At 41.7% G+C, this 21699-nt stretch overlaps 1 protein-coding gene across 6 annotated transcripts in view; it reads left to right on the top strand.

Moving 5' to 3' along the window:
* The window catches only part of ENOX1 (ecto-NOX disulfide-thiol exchanger 1), a 578892-nt gene that overhangs the window by 433955 nt on the left and 123238 nt on the right, over nucleotides 1-21699 (top strand). For all 6 annotated transcript variants that reach the window (XM_050766189.1, XM_050766187.1, XM_050766188.1 and 3 more), the window contains one exon: nucleotides 3800-4012. In XM_050766189.1, the coding sequence (XP_050622146.1) occupies nucleotides 3800-4012 (213 nt within the window). The remainder of the gene's footprint in view (nucleotides 1-3799; nucleotides 4013-21699) is intronic.

Genomic DNA, 21699 nt, shown 5'->3' with positions numbered 1-21699 from the left:
GAGTGAGACAGCGTGACATTTCATCATGCCATTCAGAACAGTGTGCAATTTAAAATGGATGAATTGCTTATTTCTGCAATTTTCCATTTATTATTTTTGGTCTGCGGTTGACCACAGTTAACTGAGACCTACAGTAACTGTAACCCCAGAAGGTAAAACTGTGGATAAGGAGGAACTACTGTAGAGTGCAATGACATATAAAATACAAAGGAAAAAACTCAGAGTCACCAGAGGACTGAAATATGTTTTGGAAATTTTATTCTCATATTAGCCCCTCAAAACTGGAGACAGATCTGTAAACCAACAATTACTGTACAGAGTGACTAATGCTTTAATAGCAGGATATGCAGGGTATTGTGGAAACATGGCAAAGAGACACCGAATGCATCCTAGGGTTGCAGAATCTTCAGGGAAGAATAAAAGCTGCCTGGGGGACCAGGAGTGTGAGAGACCCAAGGATAAGTGCACAGCATGAGCAAATGCAGGGAGGCATGCCGTGCTGTTTAACAAAGAGGGCTCTGGAAAAGGAAGCGGGACGGATGGATGGAAAGGAAAAAAGCAAGACTCATAAATGAACCTGTCTATTAACTCAGGTGCATTAACGTTGTGAGGATCCTGATTAGAAAACGGTGGGCAATTTCTAATGAGCAAATGATTTATATTCCCTCCATAATATACCAATGTTTCCCAATTCTTACTGTGGAAAAAGCACATCTGCACATTCTAGCTTCTAAACTGCATCCACATTCAGAGTTATGCCTGAGCATGTTCACAGAAAGTATTTGGAATTTTTATAAGTGCGTCTTTGATGTGATTTTTATGAGCAGTGTTAATTTCTTTCCACATGAATAGCTTTAATAATGCTGCAATCTAAATCCTGTTTAAATTAGTTTATATTGTTTTCTGCCTTCTCAGTGATCTTTCCACTGAATACAAAATTGAATTTACAGTTGAGTATTGAAAATGACCGCTCCCAATATCCTCCTGTAGCCATCCAGAGGGAGTTACTGGCTTAGTCTTAATTAATATAAATTAAAGTCACTTCTTACATGGCAACAAATATTGACTGGAGTTATCAAGCATGCCTTAACTAATGTTTTTTTAATTTAATTTGAATGTCAGTACATCAATCATATATCGGCCTGTCAGTTTCAGAAAGTTCAGAAATGAAGATGAAATTGGGAGTCTGTGAAACTATATTCCTCTTTTAGGCTAATGGAATTCTGTCTCCTAGTACTTGTTAACATGTTAGAAAATCTCTTGGCTACTTACTTTTGAAAGCGTGTATTTTCAGTGGCTTAATCCTAAGCATATTGTTTCCTCTTTCTGAAACTATAATCTGCAGGTGAATGTATTGTGCTCTAGGTCTAGGTGTGACGAGCAATAAAATGTGGCTTTCAGACCATTTGAGCAAACATACGTTTTTAAAATTGAAGTGTTTTTTTCCTGATGGTAAAGTTAGTCTATTTATGAACTAAGCCACCACGAGCAAGAGAAGGAAAAACTACCTGTATATGAGAGAAAGAGGAGAACAGCATTACACTCTGTCCCTGTAAAGCTCATAACAAAAATGTTAAGGATTTTTCTTTCTCTGTGTTATGTAGACATGAAACTCATAGCAAAGGGGAAAAAATAGTACATGAAATCAGTGTTCTCTTTTTCTGTTGTTATCTTTTCAGAGGAAAAAAAAAGATTTCTTCTGAGCATTAAGTTTATTTCCGCTGTCTTTGCTGAGGTCCATTCTCCTAACATATATTGGTGGGAAGAGAGGTAGAGAGTGTGGAGGGAGGCAAAATTTATTCCGCCAGTAACGGTGGCAGTGGGCCTCTCACAAACATAATGTTAAATTATGGGCCTCTCCATGGACTGAACGTAATGTTAAGTTGTGTGATGGATTTTATCTTATACAAGCCGCTTCGGTCCATGAAATGAGATAAGAAACCATTGCAGCTGGAGTTCACTGAGGGTTGAACTTAGACTGAAATTCCCGAGTTAACAAAATGGTATAAGCGGCTACAATACTCAGTAAGTGTGTTCTGTGCCTATGGGTTGAGATTGTCAAGGCAACTTGAGTCTGTCATTCACAGGGTGTTTTGTGAGCACTCCCAGGCCAGTTGTCTCCTCTGGTTAAAGTGTGAGGGCAGGGGGGCAGGTTCGCTCAGAAAAAAAGCTTTGATCCCCAAATCTAGAAGGCTGCTGTGCAGCCGGAGAGGGCTTAGAATGGTGGCTGAGCATGAGCACATCCCTAAAAGCTGCTTTCTTCCCTGGGGAAGGCAGAGCTCAACCGCAGGACCTTGAATTAGGCTCAGCCCTACCTTCTTTCAGGACACGCACCTCCTGGGCAAGCAGCAGCCATACTAAGGAAGCTGTACTGGTCTGGGAGGAGGTCTTTGGGAGAAAAGACACTAAAGATGTTTGTAAAGCACCCTATACATTTACAAAGCATTCAATGGTGGGAAGGTTTCGTATGATGTGTAAAATACTAATAAGAACTCAATGATTGATTTTAAAATCTGCTGAGTGAAATGAAATCTTTTTCTCAAGTATGAATCTCCCCCTGTCTATTCGTGTGGACTGTATGTATGTTTATATGCAAACAATACATAAGGATGTCTCCGATGCCCCTCCAGTGGAGGGGACAGTGCCTGGCACACAGTAGACCCTCAGTATTTTTTAAACGAATGGGTAAGAATCTGAATCTTTCAATCTAATTTTGCTCCTTAGTTTTAGCATTCAGAGTCTACCTAGTTTACTTGTAAAAATGTAGGATATTTTCCCCTAAAGCACATTTTCTAGGGATTGCAGAATACAAATGAAAGGATTCTCTCCTCAGGTTTGCCTGAAAAGTAGGCAGTGAGCCTTCAGCAGTAGTCAGATCGATTAATGTTGTAACAGCTGACATACAACTTCCAGTTCTAATTAACTTAATCACCCACAAACTTCCTTTTTCTCCACCTCCAAGCCACACAACACAGGTTTGTTCAGTAACCATTCCCAAAGAGGCAAGTCTGTTTTCTTTGAAATAGAATTTATCACTTATTTTCAGATGGAACTGTATTTCCTACTTCCTGTCCCCCCCGACACCACACACACACATCTCAAACTGGATTCAAATGGGCTTTCCACAGCAATCCAAAGCAAACACTGAACACCTCAGGAAACATGTTCTCTTTTGTGGAAAACTAGGAAATATTCTGTTTTTCAGCCTAATTAAATATATGGTATTAGCCCTAAAATGGAATTCGTTTTGAACTACAGTAGAACAAGAATTGACTTATTCCTACTACCTGCCTTAGGGATAGTACCATACATTACAACCAGTTTTAAAGTAATCCAATCTTTCTTCCACATTTTAACACTAAGTCAGCTGATTCTATAAATCAGAAAACTGGTAACACTGTGTCATATTTTTGTTAAAGGAACAAAGAAATGAAGTAGAGACCAAGTAGGTTAATAACAGTTTTTCAAGTCCATCTTAAGAAAGAGAAAACAAGGTTTGGTGGAAGAATTAGGCTGTACCTTATTCCTAAGAATGCCCAGAACGAATCTCCTATAGCTGAGCTCATGGAGTTGGTAGATGAGAATGTGAACCTCCTGAGTGGTTCTATGGTGCCCTGAAGTTAGATGAGAAAAGAGAAATTAAGTGATTATATGGCAGTCAGTCTCAGGAAAGCTAATTTGTTGAGTTCTGAAAATATATCCACTAGGTTGGACTATGCTCTGTCTTTTGAGAGGAATACGAATAAAGTGTATTTTCTCATCTTGGCATGATTTGTACTTGGTGGTTTTCCATTTCCAGATGATAGCAAGTTTTCAGAGGCGATCACAGTGCTGCTTTCCTGGATTGAACGAGGGGAGGTGAATCGGCGTTCCGCAAACCAGTTCTATTCCATGGTGCAGTCGGCCAACAGCCACGTCCGCCGGCTCATGAATGAAAAAGCCACACATGAGCAGGAGATGGAGGAAGCCAAGGAGAATTTCAAAAATGCCTTAACTGGGATTCTCACTCAATGTAAGTAAAATGTTGGGGGCCATCTCTTTTGTTGTGATTTTGCCTTTTCTTTTTGATTAATTTTATTTTTTCATTTGGGGGTAAGTAGTTCAATAATCTCCCATTTTTACTCCACATTGAATGGCAAACCTCATAACCTATTTCATGTTCTGTGGCACCTTGGAGGAACACGGACCCTGCCCTGAGAGTTTACTTCTCAAGGTGAGCAACGTTTCTGTAGCTTTTCCTCAGAACAGCAAGCCTGGCCACCAGGGCAGGGCAGCTAGATGCATCTGTGCCTGCTGGACCCACCACAGTTCATATCATAGCTGCAGGGCCGCCACCCTTCACCCGCAGGCTGTCCACACAGCCCCCTGTGTCCTCCTAGTGCTGACAGCAGAAAGCAAACTTGAACACGTTCTCCTTGGGCTCTGTGTAGGAAAAGGGTACTATCAGAAAAACTCCTCAGGATCTTTTATTTGGGTGAGCTGTGGCTGTCAAAATGAGCAACTCAAGAGCAGGGATTTTTTTTTTGTCCTTTCTTCATTTGGAAAGCAAATTGCCTTAACTACTTAATGCCAGTGATTTTTTTTTTATGTCCAGAGTCTAAATGATGAAGGGGTGTAAATGGGGCTTTCTCTTAGAACAATGGTCAGGGTAATTACCCAGGGCTCTATTCAAAAAAAGGGCGTATTTTTTTTTATGGGCACTCTATCTGTGTCTGTAGTTAATGTCACAGCGGCATCATGCATCACAGCTGCCGATGTTCTCTTGCTTGGTAAAAGCCATTGAATGACACTGTAACAATGCCACGCTCCATTCCATACCAGGTGCAGGGCCCTACGCGATAGTGACATGTGGGATGTATATTTCCATTCTGAAGATAAGTACTATTTTCTGTGATGTAGTGTGCCAAAATGCCTATCACCTCTTTCATCAGTGCAAACACAAGGAATAATGTATCTGTCAGGATGGGATGGAAGAGAGGGCAAAACCGAGATCTTAAATGTAAAAGTATCTTATATGACTTTATCAAAAGACAGGTTTTACAGCAGCGTAGCATATTGTATAACAAATTCCCAAATGTAAATTCTGGTAAGTGATCTAATATCCAGTATAAGACCAATCTGTCTTTAAAGAAAAGGAATAGGAAAAATAAGACTGCTCTGTCCTTACACAGACTGATACCAGACCACATTACCTAGATTCACCAGGCTTGATGAATGACCCTTTCTTTAACAGTGTATGTCTAGAAACTCTAAGGTTATTAGGGATAGAATAAGGAAAAGCAACATTAACAGCAGTTTTTAAAGGAGGGAAGGAAAGAATGGATCAGTGGATGGAGGGAAGGTAAGAGTGAACTGGTAGTGGAGAAAAATAAGAGACAGCACAGTAAAACAATTCTAATCATACAGTTTCTTCAGAGTTATAGTAAGAAGTCATGTGCCTGAACAGTGAAATGGTTACAGTATGTTTACCTTTTGCTCACTGGCATCAATTTTAAATAAGTTCTAATTCCCATGCAGTTTATAGTCCCAACGGGCAAGGAAGACTCAACCCTTGACTCTAACAATAAAGATAAGAGGGCAGCCATGAATAGGCGAGAACTTCATTTTCTTTGGCAGTAACTATTGAAAGAGGCACCTATTACAATGAGGCCCCTATGATGTGGCTGAAAGAACACGAAATGTCTACCTGTCATTATATAGGTGTAAGTTGGCCCATATTTGAAGCAACTGAGAGATGGACAGAAAAGTGTAGCATGTGGGACTACAAATACTTTTTGGTATAACAACCAAATTGGAAAGTGATGTGGAGATTTACAGCAATAATTGGCTTCTGAATGCTGGACATTGTGTTGAGCATCCAGCTTCAGGCGGTACTGAAGACCCCAGCCACATTCCTGGAGGCTACACTTTGGATGCCTAAGCAAGGGAGTAGGTGAGCAGAACAGGCACTCTCCCTGGGCAGGCTGGCTCATCACTCCCTGAGAAGGAGTGAATGAAGGGGTGGAACAGGGCCAGCAAGATCCTGTCTCCTGGAAACCACAGGAGTAGAGACTGCCTCTTAGGCACCTCAACTTTGAAATATCAAAAATGGAATCCTTGCTTCTAATCTTCATACCTGCTCCTCTTTTGGTTTTTCCTTCCCATTCTCATAAGTTCTCAAGCCAAAGTCTTGTACTTTTTATAATTGCCATCTCCCACCACCACAACCGACATCTAGGTCATCAGGAAGTCCTGTTGTTTCTCCCTTCAAAAATATACCCCGATTCAGCCCACTCTTCTTCATTGTAACCGCCACCACCCAAGTCAGGCTTTGGTTACCTGATGTGTCAGTTAGACATGGCACCCACGTGTGAGTAACAGAAAATTCTGCCAAACGGCATCTGAGACAAGTAGAAGATTTTTCTCTTGGGACACAGTAAAATCCAGATGTGGGGTTTGTTGGCACTGGTCCAGTGGTTCAAGGCTGCCAGGGCTGAGCTCTCTCTGGTGCTGTTCACTTTACCTGGATAGTTGTCTATGATGGTTGCTGCTGCTTCACTTGCCATCACATCTTCTTTTTCCAGGCTGAAATCACGTAAGGAAAGAGGAAGAAAGACACATGAAGGAGTTGGGTCATTATAGCAAGAAAGCAAAACTTGCCCAAAATTCCATTCCCAGCTAACTTCCACGTAGGTCTCATTAGGCAGAATTATTATACCTGGCCATGCCTAACTACAAAGAATGTGAGAAATACAATTTTTACTGGGCCTACCGCTCTTCAGAGTAAAATTGGAGTTCTCATAATAAGGCAGGAGGGGAGAATGGCTACTAGGAAGAATTTTGCAGTTTTTGTCATACAGAGTGCCTCCCTTTCTACTTCTACTCTAGTTTGATTTATTTTCACATTCCATCTGATACAAATTAGATCACGTCTTCCCCACTAAACCCTTTGAGTAGCTCCCCATTGCATTTAGAGAATATTCACTGTCCCTAGCCGACAGAGCTCTCTGTGCCCACCTCTTTACCTTCAGTTATCCTCAGACTCACCATGCATCATCCCCATTGACCTCTCTTCCCCTGAGCCCATCAAAACCACCTTCCACCATTCGGTCTTTACACATTCTGTTCCCTCTGCCTGGGGTGCCCTTTCCCATACTCTGTGTGCTTGACGTCTTCTTATCCTGTAGGTCTTGGATGAGGGGCCACCCCTTCAGAGAGGTCTTTCTGGTCCACCCTCTTCTAGTAGATCTGCCATCGCTGCATTTTATTTTATTTTATTTTTGAGATGGTGTCTCACTCTGTCACCCAGGCTGGAGTACAGTGGCACAATCTCGGCTCACTGCAACCTCTGCCTCCCGGGTTCAAATGATTCTCCTGCCTCAGCCTCCCGAGTAGCTAGGACTACAGGCATGTGCCACCATGCGCGGCTAATTTTTTGTATTTTTAGTAGAGATGGGGTTTTACCATGTTTGCCAGGATGGTCTCGATCTCCTGATTCGCCTGCCTTGGCCTCCCAAAGTGCTGGGATTACAGACGTAAGCCACTGCGCCCCGCCCCCTGCATCTTTATTAGGGTCCCTTGTAACACTTACCCAAATGAGTAGTGATTTCATGATATGTCTGCTTTTAGTTATTATAGCAGGCATCACAAAGGAAGAGACATGTCTTTTTTAGTTATCAATATATATCAAGCCCTATAACATAGAAATATGCAAGAAATATTGGGTGAATGAGTGAGTGAATGAATGAGTAAATCAGATGACAGGAAGGAGGGAACCCTGAAACCGTGAGTTCAGAAATTTCTGGTGACCTCATTGAGTAGTTTGGCATTGATGTTAGCATCATCTGCAGGAAACGAGGTTTCAACTTGCATGTGTAATGAAGCAAATCAGAGAAAAAGCTCAACAGCTATACTTTTTATTGGAAATTGCCACACTTTACCAAATTCTTGGTCAGAGGCTAGGAAATATCAGGAGAGTTAGGGTGAAAGAATCATCAAAAATTTATGTTGTAGTATTCCCAATTGTAACCATCCAACAGGCTCTGTATTTACCATCTGCCTGTTACTATTTGGGAGTCCCCCTTAGCCCTGTAATTTGGTTCTGAGAAGTATTTCAGCAGTTGGCAGATAATAGCCAAGACTGAAAATCCTACAGTGCTGACCAGGGCATACACACCCCAGCCATGGAGACTCTGAGGAGCCTTCATGTGAATCTTTGACAGCCAAGATCTTTCAGGATGACTTGAAGATGGGGGATACCTTAAATGTGAGCCTGGGCTAGAATTAAGCCTGTGAGGCAGAACCGAACGATTGCATATCTCATTGAGCAACCTCAGAACTTTCCATTCTCTTCTATGTGCTTTTACAAAAAGGACTGCCAAAAGGAACCCAATCTGTGAAAAGATTAGCAGTAACCTGACTAACCTGGTAGGTACATACACATCTCTTCATCCTTTAATCCGAACGCATCTCCTTTCCTGTCCCAAGTTTCCCTCTCTCTAGTGAAGCTATATTTGTGTTTCAACTGCACTTCCTGTTTCCACAGCTCTCTTCAGTGTGGTAAGGTGTGTTTGGTGTCAGGACTTTGGGGATGCTGGTAAAACAATAACTGCCAAAGTCCTCAGTGACTGACACACTTGCTGCATTTTCCGAAAGCAGAACCAGTCACACCCCATTTGTCTGCATTAATATTCCTGGCAAACACCACAGGAACCACATTTTGGCTTCTTCCCTTAGAACGAGATTAGAATTGTTAAGCATGAGTATTCAGGAATTGCACCTCAGTTTTCCTTCTTCCAGGTGGCTGGAAATCTCCTGGTTATTCCATAGCAGCCCCGACTGCTCCCTCCCACATAAGGGATCTCCTCAGAGTCAGTGCCAAAAGATCTTCCCAGTGTCAGTGCCGTCCTTCATGGCATTCCATGGTAGCCTGTTCACTAAACAGCCAAGCTGGTCTTGATCTCCTGACTTCGTGGGACAGGAGGGGAATGTTGGGAAATTGTTGTTAGGTGGTTTGGAAGCACATGTATTGGCAAACTAGCTAACTAGTGGAGCAGGCTGGGTATCCCAAACGGAGGGCTCACTCAGCCCTCAGGTACATTGCAGAGTTCAGGTACATTGCAGAGTTCAAAGCACGGTAAAAGCATGTGGGTCCCCTTATGGATTTTGCTGGAAATAACCAGTTGGTCGTATAGGACAAGGGAAACTTCAGGTGTGATCCATGAGCTGGATTAGATGCACCTGTCTCCTTTCCGTGCTTGTGTACTTGTTCTTGCTTTCATTTGGAAAGGATCCATAGGCTCACATGTGTGGCCTAGATTGCTCTCCAGCCATTGAGGAGAAAGAAAGCTGAGATACCACTCCTGAAGTTCAGTGCTTTACAAAAGTTTTTTGAAAAACACCACAAGTCATTAATAATAACATACAGAATAAGCTGTGATTTATTTAAAGGTCTCCATCAAAGTCCAGCAGCTCTAACTTTGATGGTGTTTAGTTTCGTCCATATTTGCAAAAGTTCTAACCTTTTTTATATCTCTGGTCTTCACCCCAGGACCAGCTATTAAATGTCAAACAGTCATTGTTTTTAGCAAAGCCTTGGCTTAAAGTGTCAGGGGACTGTAACTAAACCCCACCAGAAGTTTGGGGAGTACAGCATCCATTCGCTTCTGTGTGGGGTGATTTTTCACTTCTGACCATGGATGTCCAGTTAAGTATGAAAGACGTTAAATCAGGACATCGTCTATCCTGCTGTGGCACCTAGGGCTTTCTCCTCCCTTCTGGGATAGCTGGATAGACCTCATTTGCTAGATACAGAAAAAAGAGGAAAAAAAAATTTGGCACAGGTAAATCATCTTTGTCATGTCACTAGACTAGCATCCTAATCTCATCTTTTTGCCATTTCCTAACCCGTCCATTTGCCAGAAACTTCCCCAGGTTTTCCAACTCAGAGACGTTGGAGTTTTGATCTTCGCTTTTTAAAAATTTGTGCTTCATAGGAACTCCCCACAGACCTGCCCACTTTCAGTTTCTCAGTTATGAACAAAGCTTGTCATTTCAAAGCTCATACAGGAGCTGTTTATAAAGTTCAAGAAGCATGGACTACCGCATTCAGTTATTAATATGCATGCCAAGATGATAAGTTTTGCTTGCCTTTTTGTAATTACAGCACACACATATCTAATAAAAATTTAAACACTCCATGATATCCCCATTTTGCTACTTTCCCAACATGCTTCCTAGTAAGAGAGAAGGGAACAAACTGGAGAAAAGGCAAATGGGAAAGCCAGAGGCAGTGCAGAGGGTTGATTAATATTAATTTAAGAATATGTGCCATCCATATAATGAGCATGGATAAAAAGCAGAAATTATAGAATGTTAGAGCTAAGAGGGACTTTAAAGGGTTGGGCCAAACCCTTTCATTTTACAGAGGAGGAAACTGAGGCTCAGAGAGCAGACGTGAGAGGCCTTGGGTATTTAGTAGTTTATGGGCAGATTAGAATCAAGACTCTTGGCTCCTTGTACAGTTTGCTTTCTGTGTGTGTGTGTGTGTGTGTGTGTGTGTATGTGTGTGTGTAAAATGAAAATTAAGAATATTATAAATGTGAAAGTACAGCTTACAGGTAAAGTTGAAGAGGTGTGCTGACATGACACTGAGTATAAATGCTGCTATCTGGCTAGAAAATGAAGTATTTACTTCTGGCACTTACCCTCTTTCCTACCTCCACACATTTGCTTGTGCTGTTTCCCTTGCCTGAAATATTTCCCCTCCTCCAAGTGCCAAAATTGAAGCCCACTTCTATCACATTTCGTCCTTGAAACCTTGTTCATCCATTATAACCCATAATCATCTCCCTTTCCCCTACCTTCTGCAGCACTTGTTAAGACTATCTACTTGAGCACTTATTTTCTTTTTTTTTTTTTTTTTTTTTGAGACGGAGTCTCACGCTGTTGCCCAGGCTGGAGTGCAGTGGCGCGATCTCGGCTCACTGCAAGCTCCGCCTCCCGGGTTCCCGCCATTCTTTCAGCCTAGTAGCTGGGTGCGTCAAGTTTACGGGGTTTTGTGGTCTCGATCTTGCTTTTCCCCTAGCCTCCCAAAGTGCTGGGATTACAGGCTTGAGCCACCGCGCCCGGCCGAGCACTTATTTTCTAATTATTTTATGTGCGTCAAGTTTATTGGTTTGTTTGCTTGCTTTTCCCTCTAGCAAGATTTTAGGCTAAATAGAGATATGGGCCACTTACTATTCTCTTTTGTACTTCACTGTGCCACTTCTGGACCTGGCATAATTCTTGTAAGCACACAGAAGACCTCAGGGGAAAAAAAAAAAAAAAACTGGTTGTTGACCAATCACAGGTGGAAAGGAAGGCGGTGCTGAAAATTGGGCTAGAACCTAATAATTGCAGAACACAACCTAAGTGGTTTTTGTTTGTTTATTTTAGATCATTAGTGAAATGATCTCAATGATCTTAGCTCTAATATGCCATTCTCTTTAAAGTAGAGCACACAGCATATACTTTAGTTGAGAATTTTACAGTAGGAGTATTAGAGTACTGTTATCAATATTATTTCAACCTGGAGATTGGAAAGGTTAGAACTATCATGCAACTTTGCTTTATACATTTGTGATAGGAAATGGCATCAACCTCATCTTAGGTCTTAAAAACTGCAGATGGTGGAAAGACTTTTGACTAGGCAGAGAGATCTGGTTCTAATCCAAGTTTGACCATTAATTAGCCTTGTGACTTTGGGAAAGTCTTTTAAGCAACTAAAGTCTCCTTTTTCTCATCTCTGTAATAAAAGGGTTTAATCATATAATCCCCTAAGGTTCCTTTCCACCCTTAAGATTCTACAGTCCTTATCATATCAACCATGTGAATCCTTTATCATCTCTGGATATCTAAATACAGGTATTTTCCAGGACCCAACCATGAGGTTCAAAGCTCCTAAAGTGATCATAGAACAGGTGATCAGATATTAATCCGTGCAAATGCTCTGCCTATACCTTGCTGTGAAGGTTACTCCTCTTGGGCTACTCTGTGAATTTTAAGCCCCATTTCGACCCTGAGATTATGTGCATTGGATTCTGCAGGTGCTGAAGATTGGTCAGAATTATTGTCAAAGACAGCTGCGCAGGGCACTGACAGTTCTCCACTGTCACGCCCTCATCTATCTTCTTGGGTAAAATCGTAAAAGCCTCGAGTGTCTGAATGAATGATTAAATTCATTCCACAAATATTTGTCAAGTGTCAGGTTGTGTGCTAAGTGCTAGAGTGAAATGTGAGGGGTTTCTGATCTCTGTGTACTGTGATCCCCCTTTTAGGCAGATTGGTGTCCTCGTCCACATTTCTTCTGCCTGAAAACGCTTTCTGAAATCATTTACTTCTTAGGAACATCTCAGCAGCCAACATTTTTTATTTCCATCAAGGGAAATTTGGCTTCTATGTCCCCTGCTGTCAAAAAGGAATTTTATGAAGTGTTAAAATGTTTTCCCATGTCTGTAGCAGTCATTGCTGTAGTTCATCCATGGGAAAAAAAATTCCCCGTAACTGCTTTAGCAATGTGACGGGTTTTCTGTTTCTCCTCAAAATTGTACTGATGGCTGTATTTGCCAACGCATTAAGTGCTGGAAACATTATTTCCATTTAAAAAATACCTCTTTGGTCTTAGGGAATAAATATCCAGAGAAAATAATTTGTATAGAAACTCCAACATCAAGGATGAGCACAGAATGTTCTATTTCACAGGATGCCAAAGGTGATGGTGGAGGACACTATGTCTGCCAGAACTGAATCTTTTTTTTTTTTTTTTTTTTGGTATCCTTCCTTTCAGTCTCATGGAAAATATATATACTGAGTCAAATCATTATGTTTTTTAAAAAATATCTTTAATAAAACCAAAATGTAAGATAGAAATCAAGTCTTACACTCTGGAACAATAAAGAATTGGAGTGCATGTTAAGTAAAATACAGCAATTCAGGAAAGGTATAACTTCGGGGAGCTAAAGATGAAAACTCTGTCACTTTGATATGAGCCCAGGTCTAGGACTGGACTCTAGCCACTGCCCAACGTCAGGCGAGGGGAGTGTGTGTTGATAGCATTGGAGGACTCTGGAAAACGGTCTCTGAGTTACACTGGACAAAATCCATGCATAAAAAAAAAAATTTACAAAGATTTTTTAAAGCCAGGACACTTTCAAATTGAGGAAAAGTGAGGTGTTAGTAAAGTTACTTTAAAGCAGAGGTGATGTGTTCTTGACTCTTTGCATAACCGAAAGAGAAGTACAACTTAGTGTTTGTTTTCCAACCAAAGAAAACCGTACCTGGGGAGAATCATGAAAGAGTAGCCACAGACAAAGTGAGAGGATTTCTATTTAAGGAGACAAACCACTTCTATGGGTAGACACCTTCTATAGCAAGGTAGATGTATGACCTGCAAAGCCAAAAATAATCGCTGTCTGTTCCTTTCCTTATAAAGTTTGCTAAGCCCTGTTCTAAAGGCTCCCGGAGCCAGAAAGAAGATTCAGAATGGTCTAGTCCAGCCCACTTTGCCTTGGGATTCAAACAGATGGACACTTTCTTCAGGTCACACAGCTAATTAGTGATGGAGCTAAGACTTGACCAACACAGGTTTCCCAACTCCCTCTTCCCCTCTACATGCAACCCCAAAACAGGGTTGTATTCGTGAAAACACTCCCTTGGCCCCACCTGTCTAAGTTTCACCTGCTGAGGCTTATTCAGTGACTTTTATTTCAAAAAAAGTAGGACAGACTGGATTTTAGACAAAATGAGAAGGCTGAGGGCATACACTGAGAGAAATTGGTTCCAGCCTGGTAGACACAAAAGAAGTAGGGACCTTTTTTTCCAGACACTTTGATTCTTCTGCACTGTGGCTCTCATGTTCCTCAATACACTTTTGTAGAGAGGTAAATGCAGCTTCCTGCCCCATCACAACCTCCAATGTTTGGCTTGTTTGCATTGAAAATTCAACTTACCTGCAAGTTTCAGCCAAGGGGTCCTTTAAGTCTTTCTTGGCCTCCCTCAGTGCCCTCTGCAGCTCTCTTAAGCAGTTCTCATCTTGCGATTCAATCATGTATGTGTTGTCTTCCCCAGGGACTCTGAGCAGCTCAAGGACCAGCTGCATATTTGGCCCTTTTTATCCAAATATGTACAAAGTCTAGCACATCACATACCACAGAGCTCATAAGACTTTGGTCCGTCATGAAATGGGTATAAATACATGATTTGAAGTTGGACAGATGTAATTTTCATTCCCAACTTCACCACTTCTAAATATATGAGCTTGAACAAGTAAATATTCATCTCAGTGAACCTCAGTTTCTTCATCAGTGAAATGGGCATTCATACTAGCACCTACCTCAGAGGGTTGTTGGAAAACTTAGCTAAGATAATGTGTTACACCAGAGGTTCTCAAACTTCAGCATGCCTTGGAATCATGCAGAGAGCTTGTTAAAGCAGAGTCTGTTGGGCCCCATCCCTAGAGTCTCTGCTTCGGTAGGTCTGGGGTCTGAGTGTTTGCCTTTCTAGTGAGTTCTCAAGTGATGCTGATGATGCTGGTCCAGGAGCCACACTTTGATAACTACTGTTTTAAATCATCAAGCATGGTGCCTGGCCCAGTAAGGGCTAAGTAATTAGAAATTGCCTATCACAGGGCTGGGCACGGTGGCTCACGCCTGTAATCCCAGCACTTTGGGAGGCCAAGGCGGGTGGATCACTTGAGGTCAGGAGTTTGAGACCAGCCTGGCCAACATGGTGAAACCCCGTCTCTACTAAAAATACAAAAATTAGCCGGGTGTGGTGGCAGGCACCTGTAATACCAGCTACTTGGAAGGCTGAGGCTGGAGAATCACTTGAACCTGGGAGGCTGAGGTTGCAGTGAGCCGAGATCATGCCACTGCACTTCAGGCTGGGTGACAGTGAGACTCCGTCTCCAAAAGAAAGAAATCTCCTACCACCATTATATGATTTTCATAACCATTAAGGGAGTTAGTGGAGACCCAGAGGAGATGAAGGTTGCCATTTTGAGGGTCACAAAAAAGAAAAGATCCCCAGAAACCAGGTCTCTCCTCCTACAGCTGTGTGATGACTTTTAGCATCAAGCCAAAGACTGAATACAGGGCAGGCTCAATGAGTCTGGACTTGTTTCTGTTATTTGTAATGGAAACTGCAAACATATATATTACTGATGCAGACAGTTGGTCACCATGTAATTCGTGCCTTTTCTCATCTATGAGGAATGGCAAAAGTTAAATTTGATTATGCACTGTTGGCAAAGGGTAAGAGAAACAAACTGAAAAACACTTCAGGGACATAGAGTGCAACTTGCCAGTACCTTTTAAAATGAAAACTTCAGGTGCTCTTTTATCTAGCCTTTCTACTGCTAAGAATTTTTTATAAAGATATTTATGTAAGGATTTCAGAAGATATGTTGGAAGATGTTTATAGCAGCCTTGTTGATAACATACATATGAATAGATTTCCAAGATATGTTAAGTGGAAAAAGCAAGGTACAGAATAGTGTATATAATATTAGCTCCTTTGTGTAAGTGAAAAGGTTTCTCATAGAAAAATACACACCATTTGTACTGGATGCATAACCTTATTTTCTGGATGGATGTGCTAGGATCTGTTAATAGTGGTTACTGGTTACCTTTAAAAAGAGAAATTGGTAGAGTTGTCAACATGGGAACGTAGACTTTTGTTTTTCAGATTGTCCCTTTTTTCTTCTGTACATACATTACTTTCATTTAGTCAGTAGGGGTAATCTAGGCAGGAGATTTATTGGATTTAAAAAGCTTAATAAATGCTATATATTTTGAGGAACTATTAGATTTATAATCTGATGGATTGCTTTGTTACTTTCAAAATTTTTAAATATATGCATCAATAAAGGGCTCTACAATTCCCTGGGGTATACTTGGAGCAATGCAAAACTTTAAAAGTCACTATATGCCTAATATCTTTCTGTTTTATTTGAACAATTTGATCATTTCTTGCCTGCTTGAAATTTGCTTAAAACATCCTATTTTTTATATACTGTGATCAGTAGGTTTCTCTTTATTCAAATTCCATTCCCTAAAACAGAGGTCCCCAGCCCCCGGGCCAGTACTGTTTGTGGCCTGTCAGGAACTGGGCCGCACAGCAGGAAGTGAGCACCAGGTGAGTGAGCATTGCCGCCTGAGCTCCGCCTCCTGTTAGATCCGCAGTGGCACTAGATTCTGTAGGAGCGCGAACCCTATTGTGAACTGTGCATGCAAGGGATCTAGGCTGCGCGCTCCCTATGAGAGTCTAACTAATGATGATCTCAGGTGGAACAGTTTCATCCCAAAACCATCCCCAACCCCCTGTCCATGGAAAAACTGTCTTCCATGAAACCAGTTCCTGGTGCCAAAAACATTGGGGATGCTGCCCTAAAAGAAACAAGTATCTGGTCTCCTCTAGCTGGGAAGCTCAGAAATATGATGTCTGCTGTTGGTGTTTTGGCCTCGGTTTTAAGAGGGCTGTAATGGACTCACAATGTCACATGAAGCTTTTTTTACATATCTCAAGACAAAACCCCAGAATGCCCTTTTCCTGCTCAATTTGAAATTCCGGTCCATGCCTCCTTAAAGTATGGGTTTGACCGTATTCATTGTCTATTTCCTGGGCTTTCTGCCAGGCTGACTGCCAGCTCCTTCATGCTCAGGACCCAGGACCTGAGTATCTGTGCAGGACTCTGCCTGGAAATCTCTTTTACAGCAGCAGCTTCCTGTAACGTGCTGTCTGACACTTACCGCTCCTCCCTTGGACTTTGTCTTGCTCCTCTGGGTATCCTGAGAGCTAGAATCACTTACTGCATTCCCTCCATTATAATTCTTCAGTCTAGAGCCAAGGCTCACCGATTCCAGCACTACATCTAAAGCCTTACACTTTTCTTCTGTCCCTTCCTCCCTAGCTATGAGTATTTTAAAACAACAAAAACAAGCTGGGGTGGGAGCGGTCAACAATTTCATTTGTGTCATATGCCTTTCAAAATCTCTCATGGGCTATTCATAGAGGATTTGGGAAAAGGTTATTCCTTAAAGGGAAAAAATTTCCTCTTCACCCTACAGATTTGAGGCTCTATCATGAGCCCAAGTAGCATTAAAAAACAAAAATTAAGCTTGGAAGATTTGTTTGAGGTACTTTATTTAGGCAAGCCTACTGCCTGTAAGGACTTGATCAGTTTCTCCAGATATTTGGGACACGAACTGAATTAAGGCTCTTTCACCGCTCTTCAGCTGGAGCAAGGAATACAAGAGGTGCCGGGCCTGTGAGAAACAATGCAGTCAGCAGGACATGAAGGGAAAAGGGCTGTATTTGTGCTCTCTGGAGGACCCTAACCTTCCTCTTTCATCACTTCCCATGCGTTCCTGCCCAGAGCTCAAAATTCAGGAGTCTTGTGCAGCCCAGAAATCTGAGCTTTTGTGCCCAGTGGCTGCTTTTTCCCAGGGGGCTTGCTTCAGTGTGGTCTGTCCTGGCTAAATGGATGTCCTCCTGTTCTGAGCTTTCCCTCCCTGAGAAGGTTAAGGACCAGTGCTTCTCATGATAGTCTGTAAATTTCTCTATCAGTAAGAAGTATGCTCTAAACTCAGCAAATGTCCAAACATTTTGGGGTGGGGAAAAGCGCAAAAAAAAAGTTGTTAAATTAGTCTTATGGATTTGTTTAAAATTGGAAGAATATATACATATATGTGTTTAATGTATGTATGCTAGGTGAGTGTATGTATCTCCACTCATACACATGTGTAAGGTAATAAATAACCACTAGTGAGGGTTTGCAGCTGTATGGAGTGATTAGCAACTTCATCAAAGCTCTGTTTATCCTGCCCTTAGGGTCATTGATAGCTGCTGAGTATACTAGGGACTCTACTGTGATATCTAAGACTGGCATTCAGGCCTACTTCTGAAGAATTTATCATTTTTAATTTTCTTATGATCCTCAAATCCCTAATTTAGGCAAAACAATTAAAACACAGAATTGGGGGGAAAGATTTGCAAAGTGTGAGGGGTAAATTTAAATTTTCTGATGGAGAGCTCTTTCAGTTGCTATTAGAAGATGTGGGAAAATGTTATCCCTCAAAGAAAAAACATTCCTTTACCTGCAAAATTTTTGAGTTTACTTTCTTGCATAAGTAAGTGGCAATCAGAACAGAATCTATGCTTTTTGTCTGATACAGGATTGTGTGGGGCCTCTGGCCACCACTCTGTAGACCACTAAGGTGGTGAAGGCATTGGGTAGGGAGTTGGTTTCAATTTGTTCTACCTGCAGCACAACTTCTATAAGCTGCTTGTTTTGGACAAATGCCAGTGCCACCTTGTTTGCTGGTTATATCTTTCTCTGAGAAGCAAAGTTTTGAGGAGCCTGTTCAGATAGTAACTACTTAACAGGTTTTATTGTATATAGATAGAGTAAGTAGTATGAATTATAGCAGAGAGGTAGTAAGTGGTCATCTAATTCATGGACTTCCTCTCTGGTGTTTCCTGCTATAAGCACTGAATAGTGTATTTACATCAATACTAGTAGTCATCTTGATTTATGAGTTTAAAAATATGCTGTCTTTGAATGATATTCATTAGGGCATACTCTTAGAGGTGCTTTTTGCCTAATGATGATGAATTAATGCTGATCCAAGCACTTCTCCAGAGTCCTTTTTCATGTGTGCCCAAGAACTTTCAATTGCAAGACAAATGGCTGGTTCAGAGACAGTGTGTCCAGCAATGAGAGAAGCAAACTGGGCTTTGTGAATACTGTGGGTGGTTTCCAAATATAAGCTGAGTTACACAGTTATTGGGGTTTTGTTGGATTTTTTTTGTTTTGTTTTTGTTTTGCTTTTTGATTGGTATAGGGAAAAAAGTGTGTAAGTTCATAAGTATAAAATTAAATCCCACTGAGTTTTACATCTAATTCATTACCCTATTGAAAAAGAATACAAGAAATTGAGAATGGCCCAGAAAATGTTGGACATATTTCTTTGAATTCTGACTTCTTTCTGAACCCCTAATCCATATTTCAGCTCCGTTTGGATGGTCTTCAGGCATCTCAAACTCAACATGTCCGAAAGCAAATTCCTTATCTTCTTTCTCAGCCCTCCACCGGTGCTTGTTCTCGTAGTTTGGGATGTACTTCCCAGCTCCAGTCATCGTGGTACCTCCCACCACTCTTCCTCCTCCCATGTAGCCAATCAGCTGCCTCCTCCTATCAAGTCTTCCTGTCACATGACTGCCTGTGCCACACTCCACGCCAGAGCCTCTGCTTTAATTCATTCCTTTGTAATTTCTCCCAAGCCAATCCTACAATATAAAGTTCCCAATCAGAGTTAGCATACATGGTCCCTCTTGATTCATACCTAACACTAGCCCCAGCCCCAGCCCCACAGCTACTTTCACTCCTCCTCCCACAACTCTACACCAGCCTTTGAACAGGCCACCCCTGCCTTCTCTGCCAAGCAAGCATTACTTCACTATTTAAGACTTGGCAGAAATGTTGCCTTATTTGTGGAATGTTTTCTCATTCCACCTATCTACTTAAGTTACTCTCTTCTCTTCTCTGGGTCGTCAAAGCTGTCGTCTGCACCTCTCTTACATAGAATAATTATCTGCTTGTCTTTCTTTCTCTTCTGAGACTATGATTGCATCAAGGACAGGACTGGGCCTTGATCATATATTTCTAGCAATTAGTCAAGTTCCTGGTAGCTAGTAGGAATCCAGATGTTTGTTGAATGAATGAATGAACTTATGCCCTGGGATATGGTAATAACGTGCTCTAAGTAACTGAGGCACTTAGCCACAAACAGCAAATATCTAATAGCACATGGCTTGAGTAGATATTAGGGAATCTCCTTTTACCCCTAAACCTGTGCCCTATTGGGCCATTGGGTCCTTCTTCTTAGTTCTTTCTTTTCTGTACTCCTCCAGGTGCATTACTGGTCTTCCTTACCTTCATTCTCTGTGGCCCCTTACACGTTTTTATGAACAGATATACTTTTCTTTAGTGTTTCATTTTTATTAACAGCCTTCTATGATTGATGTCAGAATTTTCACTATTACCACCTAAACACTCAGTCTCAACCCATATTTTCCTTTCCCCTCAGGACTGCTGTCAGGACATCATAGTTCTTCCTCTTCTAAATGATGCCAAAGAGGTCTGTTATTATAAGCAACGAAGCCCATTACTCTTTAATAACCTCTTGATCACCACCCCTGCCAGCCTAAATTTGGGGCTGACTGTTCTGTGTTGCCTCTACAGAAGGCAGCTGAAATTCCCAATTATCCCAGCCTGTGTACAGACAAAACATGCAGAAAGCCCCAGCAGTCCACTGGAACAGGTTCTCTCTCCTCTGCTGGCTGTGCTGCAGGGCAGCCAACCAGAGCACTAAGGGTCAGTGGTCAGCTGAAGAGCAGCACTGAGAGCAGCCCCAGGTGTTTAGTCTGGTGTTTAGTTCTTCCAGTTGAGGTCGAGGAGGGAAGCCACGTGTGCCCAAGGAGAGTATGAGCCAAACCGAAGGCAAATCCTCCTGTTAAAATTGAGTGAAATAAATTCATCATGTGATATGATGACAGGTTTTGCTAAATAAGGAGATTTGGGGTTGGGATTCTCCTGAAGTGGAAAATAGTAAAAAATATTAATAGCAAAAAGATAAAAGCCCGCTGTGAAAATCAGCCATAGATTGAGAAGTAGTTGCTCATCAGCATAGAAAAGTATTCACGATATTGTAAGTGAATGGAATCTGCTTTTTTTCCTTCTGCTGCATCATACACTTATTTTGTGTGCTGATTTTAAAAATTATGGCACCAAGTGTTGTTCTTCTGTGGGGATTAATCTATTGCTCTTTAACGTTCTTTGGACACCAAGATTTGGAAGAGCTTTGATGTCCTTTTTTATAATAGAGCCTTGGGAATCACGTATGAAAGATTTATGTTGATAGGGTGTTAGAATCTTTGAGAAGCTAATTTTAAGTGTGCCTTCTTAACTAAAAATTTAGAAGTTCAGGTTTAATCATATGATTAATTCAGTGCTTTAATTTCCTTAATCTCATGCTTACTGGATCAGTAACTGTTTAAACAAGATTAAGTCCACAGTTACTTGGCCCCACCCATAATTCCCACTACTAAGAACCCATGCCTTTGTCTGTGTAGTTTTGTTCACAACCCTCAACATTTACCAGTCCAGTGGCACCAGGCCTGGAAGCAGCAGAAGTATTAAATTAAGTCAAGATGATAGAGTTAGAACTTCTAGTGGTTTGGGAGCCAGAGGGCGGGGAGCCTTGTGAAAGTGATAACGGAATGTGATCATGAGGAGCTATGGAGGGCGCCATATGGTGGTTGAAATAAGACCGCATGCCATTGCCGCTGGTTGGGTGAGCTTTGGTCTGTCTTGAGGTAGAGGCTATGGTTCCTGTTCCCTGCCAGAGGGCTGGAGGGCTGGCTGCAGTAGGTGCAACAGGGGGAGAAAAAGGAGCCAAGGAGGAAAAATGACCCCCTGAGATTGAGGGGAGGTATGGCACGGCTATTCATTGTCCCAACTTGGAACTTGGACATGATAATGTCTTGAGAGGACTGTGACTGAGTCCTTGAGATAGAGACCAAAAGAGAAAATGATATATGTTTGGCTCTTCCTTGTTCAGCCACTTCTCCCTGGCTTCACTTCTCTGCACCCAACCCTGGCATTACTTTGTCTGTATATCT

The sequence above is a fragment of the Macaca thibetana genome, chromosome 17, assembly GCF_024542745.1.
Source record: "Macaca thibetana thibetana isolate TM-01 chromosome 17, ASM2454274v1, whole genome shotgun sequence".
NCBI lineage: Eukaryota > Metazoa > Chordata > Mammalia > Primates > Cercopithecidae > Macaca > Macaca thibetana.
Note: the sequence above shows the minus strand (reverse complement) of the source record. Positions and strands in the feature narration are given on the sequence as shown.